This window comes from Erythrolamprus reginae, chromosome 8, assembly GCF_031021105.1.
Source record: "Erythrolamprus reginae isolate rEryReg1 chromosome 8, rEryReg1.hap1, whole genome shotgun sequence".
Taxonomy (NCBI): Eukaryota; Metazoa; Chordata; class Lepidosauria; order Squamata; family Dipsadidae; genus Erythrolamprus; species Erythrolamprus reginae.
Window position 1 is genome coordinate 31,818,617 of NC_091957.1, and position 27,727 is coordinate 31,846,343.

The following is a 27,727-nucleotide window of genomic DNA, read 5'->3' on the forward strand; positions in this document are numbered from 1 at the left end:
CCAAGAAACTAGGATTGTGCACAGGGACCTCTGTAGAGTGTGTAAGCTTGACCCACCCAATACAGATGTGAGAAAGTGATAAGTTACTAAAATTGTTTATATTTATTTATTTATTTATTATTTAGATTTGTATGCCGCCCCTCTCCGCATATGTTTTTGGATGAAGAGGGAAATAATTTATTTACGTTTTTTTCTTTTTCTTTATTCTTTTTTCTTTTTCCCTGCACTTTCTATTTTTTAGTTTTTCTTTTCTTTTTAAATTTGTATTAGTTTTGTATTATTGTAATTGTGAATTTGGTATTTGAAAAATTGTACATGAAAGTACAGTGGTATCTCTACCTAAGAACTTAATTCGTTCCATGACCAGGTTCTTAAGTAGAAACATTTGTAAGTAGAAGCAATTTTTCCTGTAGGAATCAATGTGAAAGCAAATAATGCGTGCAAATCCATTAGGAAAGAAATAAAAGTTCAGAATTTGGGTGGGAGGAGGAGGAGGAAGAAGAGGACAGTCGCTGCCGAAGGAAGAAGGTGAGGTGAGGGGAATCAAAAAAATCCAAAACTTTAAGGCTTAAAAAAAAAAGAAGGACTTTGAGGTGATGCACCTCCAATTTATTTATTTATTTATTTATTTATTACTTAGATTTGTATGCCGCCCCTCTCCGAAGACTCGGGGCGGCTCACAACATGTAAAAACAAATCATAAGCAATCAGACAAATTTAAAATATTTAAATATTTAAAAAACCCCATATGCTAACAGTCACACACACAGACATACCATGCATAAATTAAACGTGCCCAGGGGGAGATGTTTCAATTCCCCCATGCCTGACGGCAAAGGTGGGTTTTAAGGAGTTTACGGAAGGCAGGAAGAGTAGGGGCAGTTCTAATCTCCGGGGGGAGTTGGTTCCAGAGGGCCGGGGCCGCCACAGAGAAGGCTCTTCCCCTGGGGCCCGCCAACCGACATTGTTTAGTTGACGGGACCCGGAGAAGGCCCACTCTGTGGGACCTAATCGGTCGCTGGGATTCGTGCGGCAGGAGGCGGTCTCGGAGATATTCTGGTCCGATGCCATGAAGGGCTTTAAAGGTCATAACCAACACTTTGAATTGTGACCGGAAATTGATCGACAACCAATGCAGACTGCGGAGTGATGGTGAAACATGGGCATACCTAGGTAGGCCCATGACTGCTCTCGCAGCTGCATTTTGCACGATCTGAAGTTTCCGAACACTTTTCAAAGGTAGCCCCATGTAGAGAGCATTACAGTAGTCGAACCTCGAGGTGATGAGGGCATGAGTGACTGTGAGCAATGAGTCCCGGTCCAGATAGGGCCGCAACTGGTGCACCAGGCGAACCTGGGCAAACGCCCCCGTCGCCACAGCTGAAAGATGTTGTTCTAATGTGAGCTGTGGATCGAGGAGGACGCCCAAGTTGCGGACCCTCTCTGAGGGGGTCAATAATTCCCCCCCCCCAGGGTGATGGACGGACAGATGGGATTGTCCTTGGGAGGCAGAACCCACAGCCACTCCGTCTTATCCGGGTTGAGCTTGAGTCTGTTGACACCCATCCAGTGGGTCAATACACTGAAAGGCTCCTCTGGCAGCCCAGAAAAGCCTAAGATGGCCAGGATTAAAGGAGGAATGGCAGGAAACTGGCCAGGCCTTCGTGCCACTCTCAAATTTGCTGGGAAATTTTTCCGGGCTCGGATTCTTAAGTAGAAAATGGTTCTTAAGAAGAGGCAAAAAAATCTTGAACACCCGATTCTTATCTAGAAAAGTTCTTAAGTAGAGGCGTTCTTAAGTAAAGGTACCACTGTATTTAGAAAGCTATCTTTTCAATATTTGCTCCTGAATTATTATTATTTTTTTTTTGGGGGGGGGGGAAATTACCGGAAATGTACATAGCCATTTGTATATTTTGTGAGAGAAGGAAGATACAGTATTGCTAATAATTGCAGAAATGAAAATATTGGTTAAAAACCAAGAGCCAAAACTGGAGCCAGTGAATGCCTCCTTTCTAAGGCTTTGTGAGTACTGCAGAAATCAATTTCCAAGCCAGCTTTTCCCATCAACATTTTAGAGAATTGATCTACCAGCCAAGTAAGCGAGCAATGCTGGGATAAATATTACTACCGACAATGGAGAATATGTCTTCTTTAGATATAACTAGCTGAAGAAATACTCTAAAGTCAACTTGGTTTCATTGAGGGCCGCATCAGAGTTGTGTCTGACCTTGGGGGAGGGGGGTTCCTATGCAAGCACTCTGCCAGGAAAAACGGGCTCCTTAGCTCTGTTTCCAACTGCTGTGGCCTCCTGCAACCCACTGCCAGTGAAAACAGAGCTTGGGAGGCCGCGTGCCTGTTTTCACCAGCAGAAGAATTGCAGGCCAGTCCTTCAGTGGCAGCCAGTTTTCACTGACAGAAGCTCCATGGGCCAGTCCGTCATTGTTTCCTGGGTAGCCCCGTGGGCCAGATCTACAGTAAGTACCCTGCAGGCTAGATCTGGCACCCTGGCCTTGAATTTGACACTCTTGCTCCAAACATTCTGTTTTTTGTCTGCAATGCATCTCAGTATAGAGGCTTTCTTTCTCTCCTTTCTCCTTTCCTTTCCTTTCTTTTCCTTTCTCCTCTCCCCCTTTTTCTTTTCGTTTCGTTTCCTTTTTTCCTCTTCCTCCCCTTCCCCTTCCTCCCTCCCGTCCCCCTTCCCTAATACTTGTCCTTCTCTCTCTCTCTCTTTCTGTGTGTGTGTGAGAGAGAGAGAGAGTGTGTGTGTGTGTGTGAGAGAGAGAGAGAGAGAAAGGGTGGGAGAGGGAGAGTATGACTGTGTGCACAGGGGAGAGAAACAGAGAGAGAGAGCACCACATGGAGACAGAACTAAAGGACTATAGTATTTTACCATCTATTATAGCAGTATTTCCCAACCTTGGCAACTTGGAGATATTTGGACTTCAACTCCCAGAATCCCCCAGCCAAAGAATGCTGGCTGGGGAATTTTGGGAGTTGACGTCCAAATATCTTTAAGTTGCCAAGGTTGGGAAACACTGTATTATTAGGATATGAACAGGTCAAAGAAGTCATCAACTAATGTTAATGACTTAGACATATTTAAACACTATGTTAATTCATTGCTCAATTTTTTGGATAGCGGCCTGTATGGTCTCCATTTTAGCATCTATTTTAAGTATGTCTGATTTTAACACTGTGTGGTTTTGCATAATCATTTCTTGTAATTTGAGCATCGTTTCTTGAACAATATTTAAGGTACTGTTCATGTTCTGTATTATCGATGTTCCCCCCTTCTCCATTGTTAATATTCCATCTATTTGTCTTTGGGTGGCTGGTGAAGCTACGCCCGTAGCTGTGGCAGGTACTGGTTCCTCCCTCCCTTGTAGACATATTTGTTATATTACTTGTCATTTCTTTTAATAGTAAATTTTATTGCTCTAAGATTCTATAGATCCTATTCTAAATTACCATGTAGTTCCTTATTACCTTGTAATATTAACTTAACACTAAATCAATTCAAGCAGTTCAATTGATTCTTAATACAATTCTCTAGGTTATGTTAATCAGAAGCAACTGTCTAAATATTTTATGCATTTATAAATATATAAATATGTAGCTATAACTATAAATATTATAAGGTATAAGAATAGACAATTAAATCGTGTAAAATGTTATAAGTTTGTTATAAGTTGTTTAAATAATATATCAATATACAGTATTATTGGTCTATCTATGTAATCTAAACAGTCTAAATGTAATTGTATTTAGTATACAGTGATCCCCCGCTCGTTGCGAGGGTTCCGTTCCAGGACCCCCCGCAATGAGCGGGTTTTCGCGAAGTAGCGCTGCGGAAGTAAAAACACCATCTGCGCATGTGCAGATGGTGTTTTTACTCCCACAGCGCTAGCGAGGAGCCGAAGATTGGGGGCGGCGCGGCTGTTTGCCGCCGGCATGGGGGGCTTCCTAGCAGCCCCCCAAACCTGGGTTGGGGGTCCGGGGGGCGCTGGCTCTCGGCGCTTTCGAGCTGAGTCCGGGAGCGAATTCGCTTCCGGACTCAGCTCAAAAGCGCCGATAGCCAGCGCCAACGAACGGCTTGTCCACGCTGACTCTCGGCGCTTTCGAGCTGAGTCCGGGAGCGAATTCGCTTCCGGACTCAGCTCAAAAGCGCCGATAGCCAGCGCCAACGAACGGCTTGTCCACGCTGACTCTCGGCGCTTTCGAGCTGAGTCCGGGAGCGAATTCGCTTCCGGACTCAGCTCAAAAGCGCCGATAGCCAGCGCCAACGAACGGCTTGTCCACGCTGACTCTCGGCGCTTTCGAGCTGAGTCCGGGAGCGAATTCGCTTCCGGACTCAGCTCAAAAGCGCCGATAGCCAGCGCCAATGAACGGCTTGTCCACGCTGACTCTCGGCGCTTTCGAGCTGAGTCCGGGAGCGAATTCGCTTCAGGACTCAGCTCGAAAGCGGCGAGAATGAACGGCGTGGGCGGGCGAAGGGCGGGCGGCAGCGAGGAGTTTGCGTGGGCGGTGGGGAAACTCCTCGCTGACGCCAGCAAGAGGGGGAAGACCCGGGGAAGCCGCCCAGCAGCTGATCTCCCGGTTGCCATCTACGCATGCGTGCCCATAGAAAAAACGGGCACGCATGCGTAGATGGTATTTTGACTTCCGGGTTGAAAAATCGCGAAGTACCCTGTTCGCAATGGTTGGGGACGCAATAAACGGGGGATCACTGTACACTGTATAATCTATGGGTTTCAATCAGTAAAAATCACTAGTCTATATACTTCAATCAATATAAATCGCTAATTGCTTAATAAATTTAGTATGTATTATATAACTATAATTCAAGTTTAGTTCATTAATTATAAAATTAATTATAAAATTACACAATCAGTACTAATAATGGGAGATATTTGATATATACATACAGTAAGTGAGGTTGCTATTCCTTAGTTAGCATATGAGGAGAAAGAAAGGAGGGGAAAATGTTTATCTGAAACAGAAGTCTTGGGGGAGAGAAGATATAGGAAAAGGAAAGGAAAATAGAAGAAAATAGTATAATGCAGTTCTTTATGTAATGATACCAATATCAGTAGATATTTTATAAGTCTCAATTATCCAGTTCGTATTTTAAAAGTCTTGATTCCTTCGGATTCTACAATTGGGTGCTACTTTCTTGTCCACAACAATGGAGTTCTTCCATTCCAAAGCTGCAATATTTGTTTGTTTGTTTGACTTTTATGCCCCCCATACACTATTACTTGCTCTGGTGTCCGGTCTCTTATCTGGTACTCGATCTCCAATATGCCATTACCCACTGGTTCTCAATAGACAATATTCAGGCTAAACTAGGAATGTATTATTCCAAGTCCACCATAGGGATTCCATTTAGCTCTCATCGTTTGTATATATATCTGCGAAGTTTCTGCCATGTCTCCCTGCCCTCCCCTTGTCTTCTCCACTGATTATCTCACTGAGCTCCTTTGTTTCCTCGTCCTTATGGTTGGATCTCCTTCTTGCTGATATCCACAGTCCTGTAAAAGTCTGATTCCGATACTTCGGGTGTAATTTGTTACAATCTTCACTTCCTTGTTTAAGTGGTGAACTGTAGCTTCAGGCCCGCCATGCTTCAAAGAGCAAGGATGGACATTTTTGTCTCAGATAGAGAGGGTCCCTTCACCCCGGTGGCTGAATGCCTTTGTCTGGCATGTCCCTCTTCGTCCACACAGTCTTCATGCCTCGAGGGGCTTTTGTAAACAAAAGAAAAAGCAACCTCGGAGGATGGAGATAGTCCTCCTGCAGCTGTTACGCCCCATGTCACCACCGGAAGTCAACATTCCACCTTGTAATCATTGTAACATTCTAATCACTGAGCTGTGGTGGCAAGTGGTTAGAATGCAGTATTGCCAACTGCCAGCAGTTCGGCTCTCACCAACTTAGCCTTCCATTCTTACGAGGTCAGTAAAATGGGAAACCCAATTGTTGCGGGCAATATGCTGACTCTATAAATCGCTTAGAGAGAGTTATAAAGCACTATAAAAAAAACAGTATAGTGCTATTATTAAATGCTATTGCTATTTTGCCAAGATATCTCTTGAATCAATGGTACACTTTTTGCTAATTTCTTTTAAAAGATTCACAGAACATATTAATAACCTATATCTTAAGGAATTAACCAAGTAAATCAGACATACTTTACATCACTTTTTTAAACTCAAATTAACACACCATGCTTCTAATGAATGGAATGATACAACAGGAGTTGTAAAGTTTACTCCATAGGTTTAAGTCAAATTCTGCTACCTTAATCTAAGGGGTTAAAGTTTACAGTTTCTTCTATGCATTTCATTGTTGCTCTTTTTGTAAAATTTTCTTCATGTTTCCTCCCAAATATTTATCTAATGCTAACACATTTGAAATGATGATATTGTTGATAGCCTATTAAAGTTGCTCGCTTTTTACATGCTGACTTTTCCACTGAAATGTCCAAGGATGTCATGGAGTTTTACTTACCCACATTTGTTGTTAGCTCTGACTTTGATTCTTATGCTAGTTAAGTGCACTGATTTTTATTTTCATTTCCCACCCCATCCCAATTTATCCACTCTATCCTATCCTATTTTACCTATAATTATTATTACCCTATGGTCGGGGGTGGGCTGTAGCCGGAACACTAAATTGGGCTTGCCGCCGTGGCTCATGAGTGCCTGTGGGGCCAGTGCGATTTTGCTTCTGCATCTGTGGAGATAGCAAAATCGTGCATGGAGCTGCAGGTGCGACTGTGTTTCGGCATGCGCGGAAGCAAGAAAACCTCACCAAAACACGGGCACCCCTGCGGCTCCGTGCATGATTTTGCTATCTCCACAGGTGCAAAAGCAGAATCGCGCTGGCCCTGCAAGCACTCATGAGCTGCAGCGGCGAGCTCAATTTAGCATTCTGGCTAGCAGCTAACCCCTGCATGTGGTGTTACAATAGCCAGGAAACCATAATGCTATTGCAGAATAGTGATTTTGATTGCCAAGGTACCAGCCCTATTATAAGACATATATGCTTCTCAAGAGCCAGGTTGGCGCAGCAGGTAGAGTGCTGTACTGCACGCCACTGAAGCTGACTGTAGATCTGTAGGTCAGCGGTTCAATTCTCATCACCGGCTCAAGGTTGACTCAGCCTTCCATCCTTCCGAGGTGGGTAAAACGAGGACCCGGATTGTAGGAGCAATAGGCTGGCTCTATTAAAAAGTGCTATTGCTAACATGTTGTAAGCTGCCCTGAGTCTAAGGAGAAGGGCAGCATAAAAATCAAATGAATGAATGAATGAATGAATGAATGAATAAGGTGCGCCAATGGAGGGTAAGCTGGCTTTGCACCAGGGAGAAAGATGAGTAGCTCTTTTTTAAGCCATCAGGAATCTGCCCGCCTGCACAGAGCCCTATTTCCCCACTGTAGTGGTACCTATCTATCTACTGGCATAGAAGTGTTAGGGAAACTGAAGCTGAAGTGAGTGATGGGAGAGTGTGAGTGAGTGGTGAGTGAGGTGAGTGATAGTGAGAGGTGAGTGGTGAGTGATGGAAGCTCACCCTGCTAGGCAGAGCTAGGGCTTGGACTGCTGGAGCTGAGACCATCTCCAGCATCATTAAGTCACTAAGACACCACTCCTATGTTCTACCTATAATGATATCTGGCCATGAGAAGAGATGCTGCCTAGGAAATAATCAGAGAATAGGCGTTGATTGCTTACCTGAACGCCTCTTCTCGTACGGTGAGTGGGTACAGCAGTCACGTGGGTTGCTCCTGTCCAATCCGATGGGACTGAGCCTAGTATTAAAAAAGCCTGCTGGATCCGCCTCTTCCCCAGAATTCGCGAATCCGTAGACTAGGCTCAGATGTGAAGGCTCAATAATGTTCAACTCTCATGTGTTAGAAGAAAGGTAGGAATAGAAGACATAGAAGACCACATAAAAGGGAGGGAAGTGACTGCTGTACCCACTCATCGTAGGAGAAGAGGTGTTCAGGTAAGCAATCAACGCCTATTCTCTGTACTGAAGGAGTGGGTCCAGCAGTCACGTGGGACATACCCAATAGATAGGTCCCTAGGGTGGGATTAGATTGCTATCATGAGAGATAACGGATTGGAGTACCCTTCTGCCGAAGGCAGCGTCCGCTGAGGCGTAAGAATCGATTTTGTAGTGCCTTATGAAGGAATTTGGCGAGGCCCAAGTGGCTGCTTTGCAGACTTCTTCCAACGGGGCTTGAGTCGCCCAAGCGGCAGATGTGGCAGCACTTCTGGTGGAGTGCGCTGTAATATTCTTTGGAATGGAGAGGGAGGCCATCTCATAGGCCTTAGAGATGGTCCCTCTGATCCAATGGCCTATTACTGATGAGGACACTTTGGATGCCATGGATCTGGGATGATAGGCCACGAAGAGTGCCTCAGACCTCCGAATGGGTCCTGTGCGTTGAATATAAATTTTTAGCGCTCTAGTGAGATCCAGAGTGTGCCATCTAATTGCCAGGGGATGCTCCCGTTGGAGACAGAAAGAAGGTAAGACAATATCCTGGGATCTGTGGAACATGGAACTGACCTTGGGTAGAAAGGTGGGGTCCAGTCGCAGAACCACCTTGTCCTGATGGAACTGACAGAGGTCCTGTCTGATAGAGAGAGCTGCCAACTCAGATATGCATCGGGCAGATGTAATCGCCACCAGGAATGCTACCTTAAAGGATAGGTACCTGAGGGACGCAGATTTCAGGGGTTCATAGGGTGCCTGAGTAAGGGAATGGAGAACCCGTGGCAAGTCCCAGGAAGGATATCTGTGGACCTTAGAGGTTGGCCACTCCTCTGAGAAATTCTTGGATTTCCGGAAGGGAGCGGAGAGGCTGCCTGCAAGGCCCCGCCAAGACAGAAGAGATAGCTGCCAGGTGGCGACGGATGGTGCTGGTAGAGAGGCCTTGGTGGAAACCTTTCATGAGGAAGGAGATTATCCTGTGAATGGGAAGACACAGGGGAGATAAGCCCTCCTGCGAGCACCACTGATGGAATTTGGACCAGGTATGGTCATATATCCGGTTGGTAGACCCTCTTCTAGACTTCAGGATGATTTCCACTGTGTCCGGGTCGTACCCTCGCAGGTCTAGGTCTCTCCGGATAATAGCCAGGTGGTGAGGTGGAACCACTCCGGGTCTGGATGAAAGGAGGCCCCCTGCCGCAACATATCCTCCAAAACGGGGAGTCGCCAGGGATCCTGGACGGACAGCTGTTGGAGGTCCGCGAACCAGGGCCGGCGAGGCCAGTGGGGGGCGATCAGGATTACTCGAGCCCTCTCTAGGATGATCTTGGGGATCACGTCTGGGAGAATTGGAATTGGAGGGAAGGCATACAGAAGACCTGGAGGCCAAGGGATCCTGAGAGCATTGATTGCCTCTGCTCCCGGGGATGGAAATCTGGAGATGAAGCGAGGGAGCTGGGCATTGGCTTCGGTCGCAAACAGATCCAGCACTGGATGGCAGAACCTGAGGCAGATTTGGTGGAACAGTGCCTGATGGAGATTCCACTCTCCTGGATCTATGGTCGCTCGCGAGAGCCAGTCCGTTTGGACGTTGAGGCTCCCCGAGATGTGATCGGCTAGAAGCGACTGGAGATGTTTCTCCGCCCAAAGGCCTAACTTTAGGGCCTCCCTCATGAGGGCCTTGGATCTTGTGCCTCCCTGTCTGCAAATGTGGCTTTTTGTGGCTATGTTGTTGGTAAGAATCGGAACATGCTGGTTGGAGATGTGAGGTTTGAACTGTTTTAGAGCTAGGGACACAGCTCTTAATTCTAGCCAATTGATGGGCCTGGAGGCTTCCCCGGTGACCACGTGCCCTGGGCTATTAGACCCTGGGCATGGGCTCCCCAGCCCGATAGGCTGGCATCTGTGGTGACAACAAACTGGTCTGGGCACCTGAAGGGAGATCCCTTGTCTAGGGCTGGAGAAGTCCACCACTTGAGGGATCTGCGAACTGCCGGTGGAATGGCGATGCGACGAGTCGAGTTGCTGTGCCCCGATCTCTGGAATGGTAACAGAAGCCACTGTAGTTCCCTGGCGTGAAGACGAGCCCAGGGGACAATGCCAATACACGACACCATCTTTCCCAGTAGGGAAGATAGGGTGACAATGGAGGCAGATTGTTGGGATAGAATACGAGAAATAAGATCCAACATGCTGTGTTTTCTGTCAGAAGAGAGGAAAACCTGGGATATCTCAGAATTAATGATAGTTCCCAGATGTAGAATGGAAGTAGATGGCTTAAGGTGGCTCTTTTTGAAATTTATGGAGAAACCATGGTTCTGTAGGACCGACATGGTGGAAGAGAGATCTGCAGCCACTCCATTTTTAGAATTTCCATGAATTAAAATGTCATCTAAATAACATAAAATATGAATGGGCGTGGCCCGGATATGAGCCGCCAGGGATCCCAAGAGCTTGGTAAAGACTCTGGGAGCCGAGGAGAGCCCAAATGGCAAAATGCCTGCCCTGGAAGGCAAAACATAAAAATTTTCTATGGCCTTTGGCAATGGGGATATGGAGGTAAGCTTCCGTAAGGTCCAGGGAGACCATAAAATCCCCAGGATGCAGGGCGGCTAAGATGGAAGATAAGGAATGCATTTTAAATTTCCTATATTTAATGAATTGGTTGAAATTCTTTAGGTCTAAGATGGCTCTCCAGCCTCCAGAGGTCTTAGGGACCATGAAGAGGATGGAGTAGAAGCCCAAGCCTCTCTGGAGAGAGGGGACCGGTTGGATAGCTTTAATAGCCAACAAGTGGGAAATAGCTTCCTCCATTCGGATACGAGATGGAGGGGAGCTGGGAGAAGGACAAGAAATAAAACGCTTAGGGGGAGGAGAAATAAACTCTAAACGGAGACCCCTTTCCACAGTATCAATGACCCAGGGGTCCTTACAAGAACGGTGCCAGGAGGTGGAAAACCAGGCCAGGCGACCGCCTATGGGAAAAGAGGAAGACTCACCATCTGGGTTTTTTGGAAGCCCTGGTAGAGGAGGATCCTCTCTGGTAGCGGGAACCTCTGCCCCTGGTGTTTCTAGATTGGGATCGAAACCGAGGGGAATACTGACCTGGATTCCTTTGAAAGGCGAAACCCTGATCCTGTTGACGACCTGTGCGCCGAAAGGACTGCGGTTTAGGGGCCTTCTTGGTGGTAGGTCCTAAGACCTTTTTCTTGTCCGTGGTCTCTGTGAGGAGAGGGTCCAGAAGGTCTCCGAAGAGGAGATTGCGTTTCAGAGGACCCATGGCTAACTGCCACTTCTGCCTTACTCCCGCCTGCCAAGGGCGGAGCCATAGAAGTCTTCTGGCCGTTGTGGAGGCCGCTACTGACCTGGCTGCAAATCTGGAAGATTGGAGAGTAGCATCCGCTACGTATTGGGCAGCAGCGAAGATTTTGTTGAAATCTTGTTGGCCTCGTAGATCATCTGGAGGTAGATGTTGTTGGAGCTGACGAAGCCACAAGAGCATAGCTCTGGAGAAGAAAGATGCTGCTGCAGCACTTTTAATGGCCCATGAGTCTGCGAAGAAACCTCTCTTGAGCATTTGCTCAAGACGCTTGTCTTCTGGACGGAGGACCTCCTCTGCTTCGCCAGGCATGGCAGCAGCCGAGTGGAGAGTCTTCACCGGTTCATCTGGCCTGGGACAGGCTAGCAGCTCCTCATAAGAGGGAGAGAGCTTGTAGAGCTTCCTGTCCTTGGAAGTGGGAGTGAAGCCAGAGGTTGGATGGTCCCATTGTTTGAGCAAGGCGTCCTTAAACAATTTGGGCATAGGAATTACCTCATTGTCTTCCTGTTCTCCCATGAAATAAGGAAGATTTTCCTCCGGAGGATCTGTGGAAGGAGTAGCCTGCTTTTCTTGCCCGGCTAGCCCCGTGGATACTCTTGCTTTGAGAAGGAGAGATTTGAAGAGTTGAGATGGAAAGATGGCAGCTGGGGCTGGAATCTTAATTTGAGATTCCTCATCTTCCGACAGACGCTGAAAGGGGTCATCGTCCTCCTCTGCTTCCACATCCTCATTCTCTTCCTGAGAAGAATCTGAGTCCTCCATGACTGGGGCTCTGTAGGAAGGAGAAGAACTCACGGGACGGGAGGAGCGTGGAGGGGGATGAGACAGAGAAGGAACATTGATGGCCGAGAGTTTAGGATCAATGGTTTTAGTCAAAACAGACAAGATAGACTGAAACTCCGGAGGCAAGGAAGAAATATCAGCTGGAAAGTTAGAAGGATCCCTGAAGGCCTGAGAAGGTTCTGGCTGGGAGGAATCTTCAGTAATATCTGGCTCCTCTGGACCTAAGCCCCATAGATTAGGTTGGGGTGGATTTAGGTTTGGCTCATCCAGGGATAGCACAGGAACCCCAGAGAGAGGCAGGTTAGAGGCCTCCGGGGGGGTTGGATTCATATGCACTTGGGCCTGCACCTTTAAACGTTTGGCTGATTTATGATGTATTTTTTGCAGGGCTAGGTCCCTTCTCTTCTCAGCCCTGGTGGACTTGGCCAAGGAATGGGCTCCTGAAGAAGAGGAGGAAGAGGCCTGGGGGATATTAGTAGATTCCTCACCAGTAGGCCTAACCTCTCTGGGACCTTTGGTAGTGCCTCTCTTGGGAAAAGAAGCCATAGTCTGAACAAATTACAGAAGACAAGGCTTGAGCCAAAGAAAATAGGGGGGAGAAGAATTTAATGGCTTTCCCAAGAGGAGAGGTGACCCTACTCCTAGGCCCAGGAGCGGCTGCGACTTAGGGGCAATCCGGACGGAACCAAGAGTTCGTGTCCCTAAATGCAGCGTGGCAGGCCTCACTAAACTTAACTTAAGTAAACCAAGGCATACTGGTTGGAGGCCACTTCCGTGGAGAATGGACCTGAGGAAACTCACAGCTTCTCCAGGGTCAAGCGGCTGACTGGAAGCACTGATGGATGACCAAGCAGGGCAAACCGAAAGTGCGAAGTTACTGGGCACGAGGGCCTTCGCGCCAAAAAACCCCGCTCTGTTTTTTTTTCAATCGGAGGGAACTAAGTCCGGGAGACAAACGAGTCCCACACCGCAGGAGGTAAATAGCCCTTTAATCCTTATATAAACAATGGCTTGCCCAGCAGGACCTCCAGGCCCAGAGGAATAAGATAAAATTCCAGGCCGGCCGCAGTGACAGCACAGAGGGGAAAAAAGCCGCGAATGGCTGCGCCGCCCACTTCTCCCCCAAACTCGAAGCCCGATATGACTGAGTAGATTTCACTGCCGGCAAGCTTTAGTAATAAAATAATCTTACTGTTTTAGATGAGAAAGGATCGAAGGGAAGGTGTTTTGAGAGGAACGAGCGTTCACGCGACCCGCTGGATGCGGGGACTGAGCGAATTCTGGGGAAGGGGCGGATCCAGCAGGCTTTTTTAATACTAGGCTCAGTCCCATCGGATTGGACAGGAGCAACCCACGTGACTGCTGGACCCACTCCTTCAGTACGGAGAAGTGACAGAATAGCCCACAGCTGTATAAGGACAGAGAAAGAAACTCTATTTTATCAGGCTTCTAAAAGGGATGATAGGAGATTTGTACATTCAGACTTGCAAGTTTTTGTTGAGTTCTATAGATGAAGAAGCACAGTTCTCATTTTTCATTTTAGAAAGTATCACAGGGAACTTCATTTTGATCTAGTAGTTATCTTGCTTTTCATTGGAATGGGATGAAATCTAGCTTTTTTAAAAAAAGCATATACACAACACACTGAGCTAGAAAAAAATTGCACAACAGGATCCCAAGTAAAGAAACAGAGGCTGTGTTTCTTAAGTGACCACTTCCTCTGAGCTTGTAAACATTTCTGCCTCCGTTCTGCAGGGATGGGTTGTTTTTGCATGCTTCTTTTTTAAGGAACTAGCCTCAGTGAAGAGCTGCCCTCCAAAAACCCAGCTTAGGACAGTCAGTTCTTTGAGAACAGCTCTTCTGTTTTGTTTCGTATTTTAATCTAATAACAGAAATGCCCAGGTGTCTGGTCACTGTCAAAGGCTGGAGTTCAGCGTTGCCTTGCTCAATATGTTCATCTGAGATAACTCACAGCGCGACAATCGAGAATGACATTCACCTAAGAACACAAAAAGGCATTTTTTTGCTGTTCCAGATGCTGTGACAAGATATCAGGACTATAACTAAAGGAGGGGCGGACAGAGAGACAGACAAACCCTCAATCTGTCAAAGACCTTGGAGTACTCATATCCAAGAGCCCACTGTAACAACATTGCCAAAAAAGCATTCAGAGTTGTTAATCTAATTTTACGTAGCTTTTTCTCTAGAAACATTTAACTGCTAACCAGAGCTTACAAAGCATTTGTCAGACCAATTCTAGAATACAGCTCCCCTGTATGGAACCCGCATTGCATATCAGACATTAACACAATTGAGAGAGTCCAGAAATATTTCACAAGAAGTGTCCTTCACTCCTCCTCTCACAACAAAACACCTTACTCCACCAGACTTGAAATACTGAGATTAGACAATTCACAACTACGTTGGCTCTGATCTGATCTAACTATAGTTCATAAATCATATACAAAATGTCCTTCCTGTAAGTGGCTACTTCAATCGCAGAAATACATGAGCATGTAATAGATTTAAACTTAATGTAAACCGTTCCAAACTAGATTGCAGAAAATATGACTTCAACAATAGAGTGATCAATGCCTAGAATGCACTACGTTACTCTGTGGTTTCTTCCCCAAACCCCCAAATCTTTAATCTTAGATTGTCTACAGTTGACCTCTCCTCTTTTCTAACAGGTCTGTAAGGGGCATGCATAAGCGCATCGTCGTGCCTACCGTCCCTATCCTATTGTCCTATTGTCTTCTTTTATCATTACTTTCTACTTAAGTTATGCGTGTACAAACTACTATCCTATACTTGTACGGCAAATAAATAAATAAATAAACAAACAAACAAACAAACAAACAAATTAAAATAAAATAAAATACAGGATGCATTCCAAAAGTAATGCAATTATTTTTTTAGAAAAGTAGTTTATTAAACAGATTTGCACAAACACATAAAATTCTTCAAAGTACTGTCCTTGGGCCTCTACACGTTTTTTCCAGCGACTCTGCCATGACCGGAACGCACCCTGGAAGGCGTCTTCGGGGACCTCTCGCAAGGTCTTCATTATGACTGATTGGATCTCTTCTATGGACGAAAAACGTGCCTTGGCACAACATGCTATGAGTCCGTGAGTTCCTGGCCAAACACCAGGTGCCAACGCTGACACCCCCCCCATAGTCCTGACGTCACCCCAGCAGACTTCTTTTTGTTCCCTCGGATTAAGGCAGCCCTGAAAGGAACCCTTGTCCATAGAAGAGATCCAATCAGCCATGACGAAGACCTTGCAAGAGGTCCCCGAAGATGCCTTGCAGGGCGCATACCGGTCATGGCAGAGTCGCTGGAAAAAATGTATAGAGGCCAAAGGACAGTACTTTGAAGAATTTTTAAGTGTTTGTGCAAGTCTGTTCAATAAATTACTTTTTAAAAAATTGCATTACTTTTGGAACACACCCTGTACAACAAACAACATTCAAGAGCTGGGATGCAACAAAGAAATCTAGGTGAGTTAGCCTTACGTGGAAAAGGCATTGTTTTGCTTCTCACAACGGATCCCTTTGCAATTGTTGGGCTCTTCGGAGGCACTCGTCTCATAATAGAAATAAAGCTGGTTGAGTCCATTGGCGAAAGCTAGCAGCACCAGGCAGTAAATGAAGAGGAACTTGAGAATGTCTAGCAGCATACGTCCCAGCGAGATCTGCAGGGGTCCCAGGTGAGAGTTTGCTGTAAACAGGGAGATGAGACGCAAGGAGCTTAAAATGTTTGAAATGGCAAAGAGGGCTTCTGCTATCAGGGTTGGGTGCCACATTTCCCATTCCTCCCTTGGACGGGAACCATTGTACTGCAAGAAATAATAGGGGAAGGGGAGGGAAAGGAACACAGGTGAATGCTTGCAAGTCAACTCTTGGAGGCACATTATTTCATGTTGTTAAAGCGTTCCACTCATTCACACTCAGTCTCTCTCTCTCTCTCTTTCTCTTTCTTTTTCTCTTTCTTTTTCTCTCTCTTTCTCTCTCCCTCCTTCCCTCCCTCTCTCTCTCTCACACATACACACCAAAGACATGAATGCATGCAAGCAGGTAGACTAACATAGAAACATAGAAACATAGAAGATTGATGTCAGAAAAAGACTTCATGGTCCATCTTGTCTGCCCTTGTACTATTTCCTGTATTTTATCTTAGGATGGATATACAGTATGTTTATCCGAGGCATGTTTAAATTCAGTTACTGTGGATTTACCAACCATGTCTGCTGGAAGTTTGTTCCAAGCATCTACTACTCTTTCAGTAAAATAATATTTTCTGACGTTGCTTCTGATCTTTCCCCCAACTAACCTCAGATTGTGCCCCCTTGTTCTTATGTTCACTTTCCTATTAAAAACACTTCTCTCCTGAACCTTATTTAACCCTTTAACATATTTAAATGTTTCAATCATGTCCCCCCTTTTCCTTCTGTCCTCCAGACTATACAGATTGAGTTCATGAAGTCTTTCCTAATAGGCTTTATGCTTAAGATCTTCCACCATTCTTGTAGCCCGTCTTTGGACCCGTTCAATTTGATCCATATCTTTTTGTATGTGAGGTCTCCAGAACTGAATCCAGTATTCCAAATATGATCTCACCAGCGCTCTATACAGCGGGATCACAATCTCCCTCTTCCTGCTTGTTATACCACTAGCTATGCAGTAAAGTATTCTACTTGCTTTTCCTACCACCTGACCGCATTGTTCACCCATTTTGAGAGTGTCAGAAATCACTACCCCTAAATCCTTCTCTTCTGAACTAGACAAATAGAGTTTGTTTAGTGACTGTTTAAAGTTCTAACAGCAGTGAAAAAAGTGACATGATAATTTTTCACACTTATGACCATTGCAGTATGCCCAAGGTCATGTGGTCACCATGATGAGAAAAGTTAATGGGGAAGCCAGGTTCACTTTTAACCAACTTAACAACTGCAATACATTACTTAACAATTGTGCCAAGAAAGATCATAAAATGGGGCAAAATTCACTTAACTGCCTAACTTAGCAACAAAGATTTTGGGCTCAGTTTTGGTCATAAGTCAAGGACTACCTGTACTTGATTCCCAATGCATGGACATAGCAGACCAAAACAAGTAGGTCATCTCTCCCTTCCTTTAGGACACAATCCTGGTGACCAGGCTTGATAAATTATCCTGTGATTAAAGAACAAACCCAAGGAAACCACCTTCAATCATTAGGAGCATGCATGAAATAGGAACTGCATCTTATTTCAAGCTCAGAACAAAACAGTCCCATCAAAATGTCACTTTGGAACAATTGAGTTGGCTGGCTTCCACTGGAACAAATCTCAAAACAGCTGAAGCAGTTTTATTTCAGTTTTGTTCTGAGCTCAATGGACTTAAAGGGCCAGGGTGATCTCAAAACATTGAGTTTGAAATAAAGTTGTGTTTGAATTTTGCTTGCCAAGAAAAACAAGTGGGGCACTCAGAGAGGTTTGTCAAATATTTTCCAAAGCGAATTCAACAAGATTTTTTCTTTTTTGAGATGGGATATGTCTCATTGACAATTGCAATAAATATTTAACATTACAGTCTTTGGGAATAATTGAGAAATAAATTATATATTTTCCCCAGAAGGGAAAATTGTAAAATTGCACAATTGTAGTTCTGCTCTGCACCAAATCAACTGTTGGAGAAAACAAACATCTAAGGTGATATAATATGATTTTATTTAATGTCTCCTTCTTAATGAAACCAACTGGGGAGTTCTGGAGAAGAGGAGAACATCTCAGCTAAGACACATTACTCTTAATGTGTCTTTTAAAGAAGAGATTGGACAATCATTTATCTGAGATGGTAGGCCTCCTGCCTTGTACCTTGATGATTTCTTGACTAGGCTGTTATTTGAGCAGTAAAAACCCTTTCATCAACACTGACAGGTCAAGCCGCTTATATACAGTATAAAGAGAGAGCAAATTGTACTCCTATCTAGCACTGATGTGGTTACCTAGTTGGGTAATGAAACCTCTGCAAAGAAAGATCCATGCTCAGAGAGCAGTAAGGACTGCACAATTCAATCCTGAACTACAACTATTCTCTTCTTTTGAGAATTATAACGACAGGGCTTACATGAGGTGGTCCCAATGACTTTGCAACCATCTTCCTCCACATAATTATTTTTGGTTGTTGCCTAGCAAAACACTGCAGACATAAAGGAATCTTCACTGAAAGCTGAGCCAACAGGTAGCAGTTCATTTCAAGAGAAAGCAAAATGGCTGCCATCAGTATGGCTGCTTCACTGAGAAATGCTCTCTCTCTAAAAAAAGAAAGAAAGAAATTATTCTACTCTAGAACTATGGAGCAAATATTTTGCTTACTTTTTAAGGTCAGATAGTTTATCTCCCACCCTTGGAGGAAATACAAATGGATTTGCTTTGCCTCTGACCAAGACATAAATTCAGTTGAGTTATAGGAATGAAGAATACCTAAACTTGTTTTTAAAAAATAAAACAAAAATAATTCTTTTCCAGCACAGAGGATCTGAAATTTCACACAAACCTATTTCTACATGATTTCTAATGGTTTCTGACAGTTCAGTCTGTTCTCTACATCTGTGAACATCATGGGTAGAACTTGATTTGTAGAAGGCCCTTAGAAAATCCACTTTTAACACTTCACTAGGTCTTCATCTGGAAGTTACAAGAAGAGACTGAAAGACTAAAATGAATGCCAGAAGAGCTCTAGGTCAGTGTTTCCCAACCGTGGCAACTTGAAGATATTTGGACTTTAATTCCCAGAATTCTGGGAGTTGAATTCCAGATATCTTCAAGTTGCCAAGGTTGGGAAACACTGCTCTAGGTTACTAAATATGTCTTGTGGTCTGTGACAAATTTCTCCCCAATGTGAATGGTTCATGGCCAATATGTCTGCTTGAATACAACAAAGGGAGAACATGATTAAATCAGTTTCCAAACCATAATGTTTTGTTTTAGGTGGGGAAAACGCAGAAAAAACTGAAGGATAAACTCTAATGAGCTCAATTCAATTAAAAGAAACATTTCAATTACTCATCTTTTTCTTGCCCTGGGTAGTTTTGGCTCTTTCTTGCCAAATGCTCAAGGCAGCATTCCAAATACTAATGAATGTCAAAGAGACCTGATGTCAGCAGTCTCAGGTAATTCTGAGAGAAAGACGACCAGGTGGGTGAATTCGACTTTACGGTAAAGCTACATTAACAGAATCTTGTCAGTCTGATAGTTACAAATCTTCTGCCATATACACTTAACAGTTAGGGAGGTTCTTTTCTCAGAGTCTCTGTCTGTTTGATGTTGTAGTCCAGTGATGGCAAACCTATGGCACGAGTGTTACAGGTGGCATGCGGAGCCATATCTTCTGGCACGTGAGCCATTGCCCAAGCTCAGCTCCAACGTGCATGTGTTTGTGGCCAGCTGCTTTTTGACTCACACAGAGGCTCTGGGAGGACGTTTCTGGCTTTCAGAGAGCCTCCAGGAAGATGGGAGAAGGAGTTTTATGCTCCGTCAGCTGCAGGGAAGCCTTGGAGCCTGGGAAAGGTGAAAGGGTGGCCCATCAGAAGTTGGGAAACAGGCCATTTCCGGACTCCAGATGGCCTCCAGGGGTGGGAAAGCTGTTTTCGCCCTCCCCAGGCATTGAATTATGGGTGTGGGCACTCACGTATGCATGATAGCACACACACTCGCTTTTTCAGCACCTGAGGGAAAAAAGGTTCGCCATCCCTGTTGTAGTCTATGCCCTTTCTTACCTGATTATTCTGTGGTGGTTAGAACGCAGTACTGCAGTCTGCTGATTGCTGGCTGCCAGCAGTTCAGCATTTCAATCCTGACTGGCTCAAGATTGACACAGCCTCCCATCCTTCCGAGGTCAATAAAATGATGACCCAGTTTTTTGGGGGGAAATAAGCTGATTCTGCAAACTGCTTAGCGAGGGCTGTAAAGCACTGTGTGCCGTGTATACAGAGGAATCATTGAGTCTGTCATCTGCACCTCTATAACTGTCTGGTTTGGTTCTGCAACCCAACAAAACCAACACAGACTTCAGAGGATAATCAGAACTGCAGAAAAAAAAAACAATTGCTGCCAACCTGCCTTCCATTGAGGACCTGTATACTGCATGAGTCAAAAAGAGGATGGGGAAAATATTGACTGACCCCTCGCATCCTGGACGTAAACTGTTTCAACTCCTACCCTCAAAACATCGCTACAGAGCACTGCACACCAAGGCAACTAGACACAAGAACAGTTTTTCCCGAACGCCATCACTCTACTAAACAAATAATTCCCTCAACACTGTCAGACTTTTTACTAAATCTGCACTTCTATTTCTACTAGTTTTTCTCATCCTTCTGATCATCCTTTTCCTCCCACTTAGGACCGTATGGCTGTAACTTGTTGCTTGTATCCTAAGATTTTTATTAATATTGATTGTTTCTTCATTGCTTATTTGACCCCTATGACAATCATTAATTGTTGTACCACATGATTCTTGACAAATGTATTTTTTTCTTTTATGTATGCTGAGAGCATATGCACCAAGACAAATTCATTGTGTATCCAATCACACTTGGCCAATAAAATTCTATTCTATTCTATTCTATTCTATTCTATAACTGTTGTTGCTATTGCTGTTCTCTAAGTAGCATCTCTTCCTCCCTTTCTCAAGTCATGCCCAGATAACACTACACCTGGACATCACTTATAAGGAGATGGACACTCCTCCCTTGACTCAGCCACATGGCTTGTGTATGTAAACCACATTTGCAGTTAATGCATGGACCAACTGATCTTATTTGAACTTCTGTGAATGATTGTTGGATACTTGAAATTTAAAATACTGTATGTAGAATGAAACTGATTTCAATAAAACAACTTATCTATCTATCTATCTATCTATCTATCTATCTATCTATCTATCTATCTATCTATCTATCTATCTAATTTATATGCTGACCAACTCCTCAAGGACTCTGAGCGGCTTACAATAAATAAAAACAATATTTAAAAGAATGTTTTTAAAAAACAATTAAAAACCCATAGTAAAAGCCATACATATCTCTCAATATCTCTCATAACTGGATCTAGATGGTATCTCATTCAGTCAATGGCCAGGCCTGCCAGAAAAGCCAGGTCTTTGCTGCCTTTGTGCAAGGCCAGTAGAGTGGGGAGGGTACAGATCTCCCAGGGCAGCTGGTTCCAGAGAACCAAAGCTGCCATAGAGAAGGCCCTTCCTTGCGGCCCTGCCAGTCATAGTTCCCTCTAAGCTGAGCAGTGAGCAATCGCTCACTTAAAAATCATTATCAACTCAGAGTTTTTCAAACCTGCCCAGAAGCCGAGAGGGAAAGAGTGAGAGGGAAGGAGAGAGAGGGGAAGAGAGGAAGAGAGAGAGAAACAGATAGAAAAAAGAGAGGAAGGAAAAGAGAAAGAAAAAGAATGGGAGTAAGGAAGAGAGAAAGAAAATCAAAATCTAGTTTGAAACTAGCTCAACTATTTAAGTGGCATTTTGATATTGATAGAGTTGCCCTAATATGAGCTCACTGTTATAGACACACAGTACAGTATTTTATTTTGAAATTCTCTGAGGCAAAACAGGGTGGGTTTTTTATTTGTTTGTTTGTTTATTTATTTATTTAATATTTCTGTGCCGCCCAGTCCCAAAGGGACTGCTGCTCAGACACTATACTTTTCCGCTCACCCCCCAAAAAAATTACAGGGGACACTGCTGCCAGTTGGCATTGTTTGGTTGATGGGATCTGGAGAAGGTCAGCCCCATGGGCCCTTATTGGTCACTGGGAGGTATATGGAACTTTTGATCTCATTGACCACAGATCATTGCATGGTAGAATATTTACCAGAAGTTAGTAAATGGTATGTGGGAAAGGCTTCCTGTTCTCAGAGGTGATGTTATGTGAATTATGAAAGGTTTTTTTTCTGCTGTCAAAATATTTCAACCTCAGAACATCCATGCCAGTCTTCAAACAGTTCATTCTGAGTACACTGGAAGCGTTCCAGTGATTAAAAAGAGCTGTTCCAACCTCCATTCTGAAATCAGAATAGTTTGTTTCAAGGCCAGAGCACTCTGTTACTTTTGAAATGATCGATGTCAAGATTGGAACACATTTTTACTTTGAAACATGGTGCCTACCATATTTCAACTTTAAACATCATTGAATTTTGATCTCTGCTCACAGAAGGTACAAAATATTTTCAATGTCCAAGAAAGAACATTTAAGAATGTTAAAATACATTTCAGTATTTAAGAATACTGAACAGCCAGGCAAAACAGTAAAGAACTATGTGGCTAGGACTTATTTCTGGAGCTAAGCAAGAAAAGGAAAAATAGAGGCCATTGAAAAGATCCTAAATGGCATCAAAGCCCTAAGAAGTTATACATATTCTAATAATTAAAATTAGAATCAAACTGGAAGTAGGAGAAACAAACCAAATGTAAGTGATATAACTGCTATTTTCTCCTGGTTTCAATTCTTGCTCAGGGAAAAGTCTCCAGGCGAAAGATAGATGCAATTAAAAGCATTTATTACTGCAAGTTCATGTTTTCTAGTTTGGTCATGAGCTGTGGTGGAATTTAATCCTGAGTGGCAGGAGGAAGGAGCTTTTTCTTAGAGGTCAAAGGAGCAGCAAAAGCTTGGGATGTCTGGTAGGCAGGAAGAGTGCAACGGCAGATCCTTACTAGCAATTCACCGAGTATATCTATGCAGATAGTTGCTTTAGTCTGGTAAGATTCTGTCTGTATAGACAACATAAAGAAACAACTCAGGACTTCATGTGTCATTCCTAGATCTTGATCCTGACACTAGCATTGGCAACCATCAGACAAAAAGACAATTTAAACATATTTTCTTTTTTTCCACTGTCATTCATTAATGACTATAGGTCTCTCTAAGACTGGCAAAGACCCAACATTTTAGAATTTGTGCACAAGAATGGACTTGGAGCAGTGATGGTGTTGTGGTTCAGCCTGAGTCAGAGCAAAGACCAGCTGCGTCTCTGCTGGCTCCATGCCCGGGGGAGGCTGAGAGCGAAGAGGAGAGTTCTTGGCAGCCAGACAGAGGAGATTACAGTCAGGAATGTGACAAGGAAGAAAGGCCTGGGAGCCCTGGGGAAGGGCTCTCGCAAGCAAGTAGCTTGGATTCTTTGGAGTCTTTGGAGTCATTGGATGACGATGCACAAGCTATCATTAGTATGTGACAGAGACGCATAGATCAAAGGAGGCAGCAACTGAAGAGATATTATCAGCGTTGAATGAGGAACACCAGGGGGTTGGGTGTGGTCCTCATTAGCAGGGAAGGGTTTATAAGGCAGGCAAACTCTTTCGGCAGCGTGGAGTGTTATCACAGTGGAGTTGGAGTTATCTGCCTTTTATCTCAGCGTTTTGTTCCTGGCTCGTGGCCCAGCAGTCTTGAAGACCTGTGGGAGGTTTGTGCCTGTTAGCAACAGCCTCGTTTGTCATCAAGGATCCTGTGTTTTTGTATGAACAATTGCCTTCCTGTATCTATTTGGAGTTCCAGTGTTTTCCTGACTTGTAAGGACATTTTCTGTTGGCTTCTTTTCTCTTTACCATTGTAAAACTGTGTTTGGATTCAACCGGTGTGTCTGGCTTATCTTTTTGGGTTGGTCATAGCTTCCGGAGTGACCCAGACAGAACAGATGGCGAACCTTTTTTCCTTGGGTGCCAAAAGAGCATGCATGCACAAGTGCCCACACCCATAATTTAATGCCTGGGGAGGGCTAAAACAGCTTCCCCCACCCCCCAGAGACCAGAAATTGCCTATTTCCCAACTTATGGTGGGCCCAGTAGGCTCATGTTTTGCCTTCCCCAGACTCCAAAGGCTTTCCTGGAGCTGAGAGGGAGGGGTAAAAATGCCCTCCCCCATCCCCCCACAGGCTCTCTGGAAGCCAAAAATGCCATTTCAGAGCTTCTGTGTGAGATAAAAATCAGCTGGCCGGCACACACATGCACGTTGGAACTGAGCTAGGGCAACAGCTCGCGTGCCAGCAGATATGACTCCAAGTGCCACCTGTGGCATCCGTGCCATAGGTTCACCATCACTGACTTACAGCTTTCATTCTGCTTCCCCCATCCTCTGCCTGAAATACCCACCACCATCAACTAAATCTTACTGGTTGAGGAATTCTAGGAGTTGAAATCCACAAGTCTTAAAGTTACCAAGTTTGGAGATCCTGGTCTAGACAAACAGAAACTTTCTAAAGTTGAAAATAGGGTATCTCAATCAGATGTCAGTGATGATGGAACAATTGGACCTCCATCATGGCACTTAGACTTTGGAACTGTCTTTCCAAAGAGTATAAAAAAGAAAGAAAGAAAAAAGAATAATTCATTGCCTCTCAGTTTAACAAAAAGTCACTTCAGTTACTTGAACCCATCTAAATACTGTAATATAATATCTGCATTGCCCTAAATGTTGTGATGCATGTTTTGTACAACTCATTTGTACAAAAATGAGAAACGTGGTAGGTGAGCTTATACAATACATTTTATATTAGGGCAAATAACTTCTCCCAATAATATATTTTAGGACACAAAACACCTACATTAAAAGAAATTAACAGGAAAAATGTTTGTAGATTTTTGTGCTCCATTCTCTTTTTAAATCCAAACTGGTTCTGAAACAATAGGGGGAACGGGAAGGTTGGAGGAAAATGAGAAATTAAATTCAATTAAATTTGATTAAATATGCTTTGCTGAATAAGCCACAAATAGCTGGGTTCATACTGTGCACTAAACCAAAAACCTAACAAAGCATTTTATGGTTTAGGACAATGGCTGAAACTGGGGCACCTTGCTTTTCTTGATAGCATCATAAGAGAAAGGACTAGAGAAAGTTGGGCCAAAACCCCCCACCCATTTCTCCAACCCAATAATGGCCATGAGAGCAATTCAGTGCTACAATCTAATCTTCCAATGCTGCTACCCTATGCACCACACATCGACACTGTATTGGATTATTGCACTGCCTTTTTGTCCAACCAGACTGGTCTCCATGCATTAGGTGAAGAGATTTTCCCATTTCTGCCCCTTCTACATGCATTCTATGCTGAATTCTCACTAAACAAGACACCCTGAGATGCCAAGATCCAAATTATAAATTAAGCTAATGGAATTACAATGAAATCTAGATCTAGATATTAATATTAGTCACATTTTCCTTATATTAGTTCTTCCTAATCACATGACCTCAGGATCAGAGATGGGATTCATCAGATTCTCACTGGGTCTGAAGAACCAGTAGCGGAAATTTTAAGTAGTTCAGAGAACCAGTAAATACCACCTCTGACTGGCCCTCCCCCCATCTATTCTCTGCCTCCTGAGTCCCAGAGGATCGGGAGGGAATGGAGATTTTGCAGTAACTTTCCCTGGAGTGGGGAGGAAATGGAGATTTTACGGCATCCTTCCTCTGCCACACCCACAAAGCCACACCCACAAAGCCACACCACGCCCACAAAGCCACACCCACAGAACCGGTAGTAAATATTTTTGAATCCCACAACTGCGATGCTACAACTGTCACAAATACATACCTATTGCCAACTGCCCAAATTTTAATCAAGTCATTTATGGAGATGCTGTGGCAGTTGTACATTTATTTATTTATTCGATTTAATGCCGTCCTTCTCCTTAGACTCAGGGTGGCTTACAACATGCTAGCAATAGCACTTTTTAACAGAGCCGGCATATTGCCCCCACAATCTGGGTCCTCATGTGACGACTGGTTGCGATTTTTTTTTTTTACTGCCATGGTAGCTTTGAGTAAATGAACAAATGTGCCAGATGTGCTTTTTCCAAAAAGCAACTGGAGTTTCTTGGGGGGGGTTTCCCTTTGAAAACATTTCACTTCTCATCCAAGAAGCTTCTTCAATTTCTTGGGTCAGTCAAAGCTGGGTATTAAAAGAACTCAGGATAATTGCTTGAACTAGTGAAGAGGTTTGTTTGACAGGAAGACAGCAAGTACACAGGCAGCAATCAAAGGTGGCCCCTCAAAAAGGATCATTTCCTTGCTATACGGGCAGGATTGAGTTCCTACCGCAATGGGGGGGAGGCACATTGGTAGCACAGCTCCGGGTGATCAGTGGGTGGGTGCACACATCAGAGTGAGAATTGGCTCCTGCATGTACAGGAAGCAAAATCTCACAAGAGGATGTGCACATAAGAGAGTTTTCACTGATAGGTGCAAAAAAGGGCAACAAGTATGATCAAGGAAATGAAATCAGGTTGAAACACCTTGGTCTCTTCAGCCTTGAAAGGCGGCGTTTAAGAGGTGACTTGATCAAAGTGTACAAAATCATGCATGGGATAGAAAAGGTGGATAGAGAAAAATTCCTTTCTCTATCACACAATACTAGGACGAGGGGTCACTCCCTAAAGCTCACAGGTATGAAAGTGAGGACAAACAAAGGGAAATATTTCTTCACCCAGAGGGTCCTTGGTTTATGGAATTCCCTTCCAGAAGAGGTCGTGACAGCTGTCAGCCTGGATAGCTTCAAGGCAGGATTAGACAGATTCATGGATGCCAAGTGTATCATAGATGGTTATTGAAACAGATGCCCAAGGGGCGCCTCAAATGGGTACCATTTTTGGGGGGTCAAGGGAAAGGGAGGGTTTTGCTTTCTCCTTCTGCTCAAGATCCCCATGGACAATTGGGGGGGGGGCACTGGGTGACACAGAATACTGGACTCGAGGGGCTTTGGCCTGATTCAGTATGGCTCTTCTTAGGTTCTTATGATTTTCGGTGATTTTTTTGCTTCCACACATGCTTGGAAGCAAAAAAAAAAAAATCTCATGCACCCATGCATCTTCTCACAAAATTTCTTTCCTGGGCAGAAGCCAAATCTTGCCCTTCGCGTGCACCCGCCAGTCACTCAGAGCTGCGTGCTCATCAGTACCAGTGGCACTGGTAAGTTAGACACCCTGCCTGTATGCAGGTGGATTTTGAACTTACACAATTGAGCCCAAACGTTCTATTGCTAAGCAAGACATTTCTTAAGTGAGTTCTGGCCCATTTTATGTCTTTTCTCGCCATAGTTGTCTGACTTCCCCTTTGACCTTTGCTTGTCAGAAGGTCACAAAAGGTGATCACAAGACCCCGAGACACTGCAACGGTCATAAATATGAGTCGGATGTCTCATATTTGCAAGATGTCTGAATGTTGCTACAAAGGTCATAATTGTGAAAAATGGTCATGTCATATTTTTCAGTGCTGTTGTAACTACAAAATTCCCACTAAGTGGACTGTGGTAAATTGAGGAGTTCCTGTACTTTAAAAATAGTTATTTTTACAAAGAGGTCCTTGTATTGTTGTTAGGAAGTGTGCAAACTTGGCTTACCTTCAAGGTAGGGGTAGGCAGCAGACAGGACGTGGTGGAACACAGTTCCAGCGGCGGAAATGAAGCTCCAGTTGACTGGCGGCAGTCACTTCCGGGATTACCAGTCTCGGCTGGGCTCTCCTTTTTATCCCTCCTGCTGCTGCTGCGTCTGCGCTCCTCGCTTTTTCCCTCTTTCCTCCCTCCTGGCCTCGGACAAGCTCCCCTCTCTCCTGTCCAGCTCCCCTCCAGCCTCATGCGGCCAC

At 44.3% G+C, this 27,727-nt stretch overlaps 1 protein-coding gene across 1 annotated transcript in view; it reads right to left on the reverse strand.

The window, feature by feature from the left end:
• TRPC5 (transient receptor potential cation channel subfamily C member 5) overlaps positions 1–27,727 on the reverse strand; it is a 230,193-nt gene that overhangs the window by 57,066 nt on the left and 145,400 nt on the right. The window contains exon 5 of the mRNA XM_070759586.1: positions 15,626–15,948. Within this exon, the coding sequence (XP_070615687.1) occupies positions 15,626–15,948 (323 nt within the window). The remainder of the gene's footprint in view (positions 1–15,625; positions 15,949–27,727) is intronic.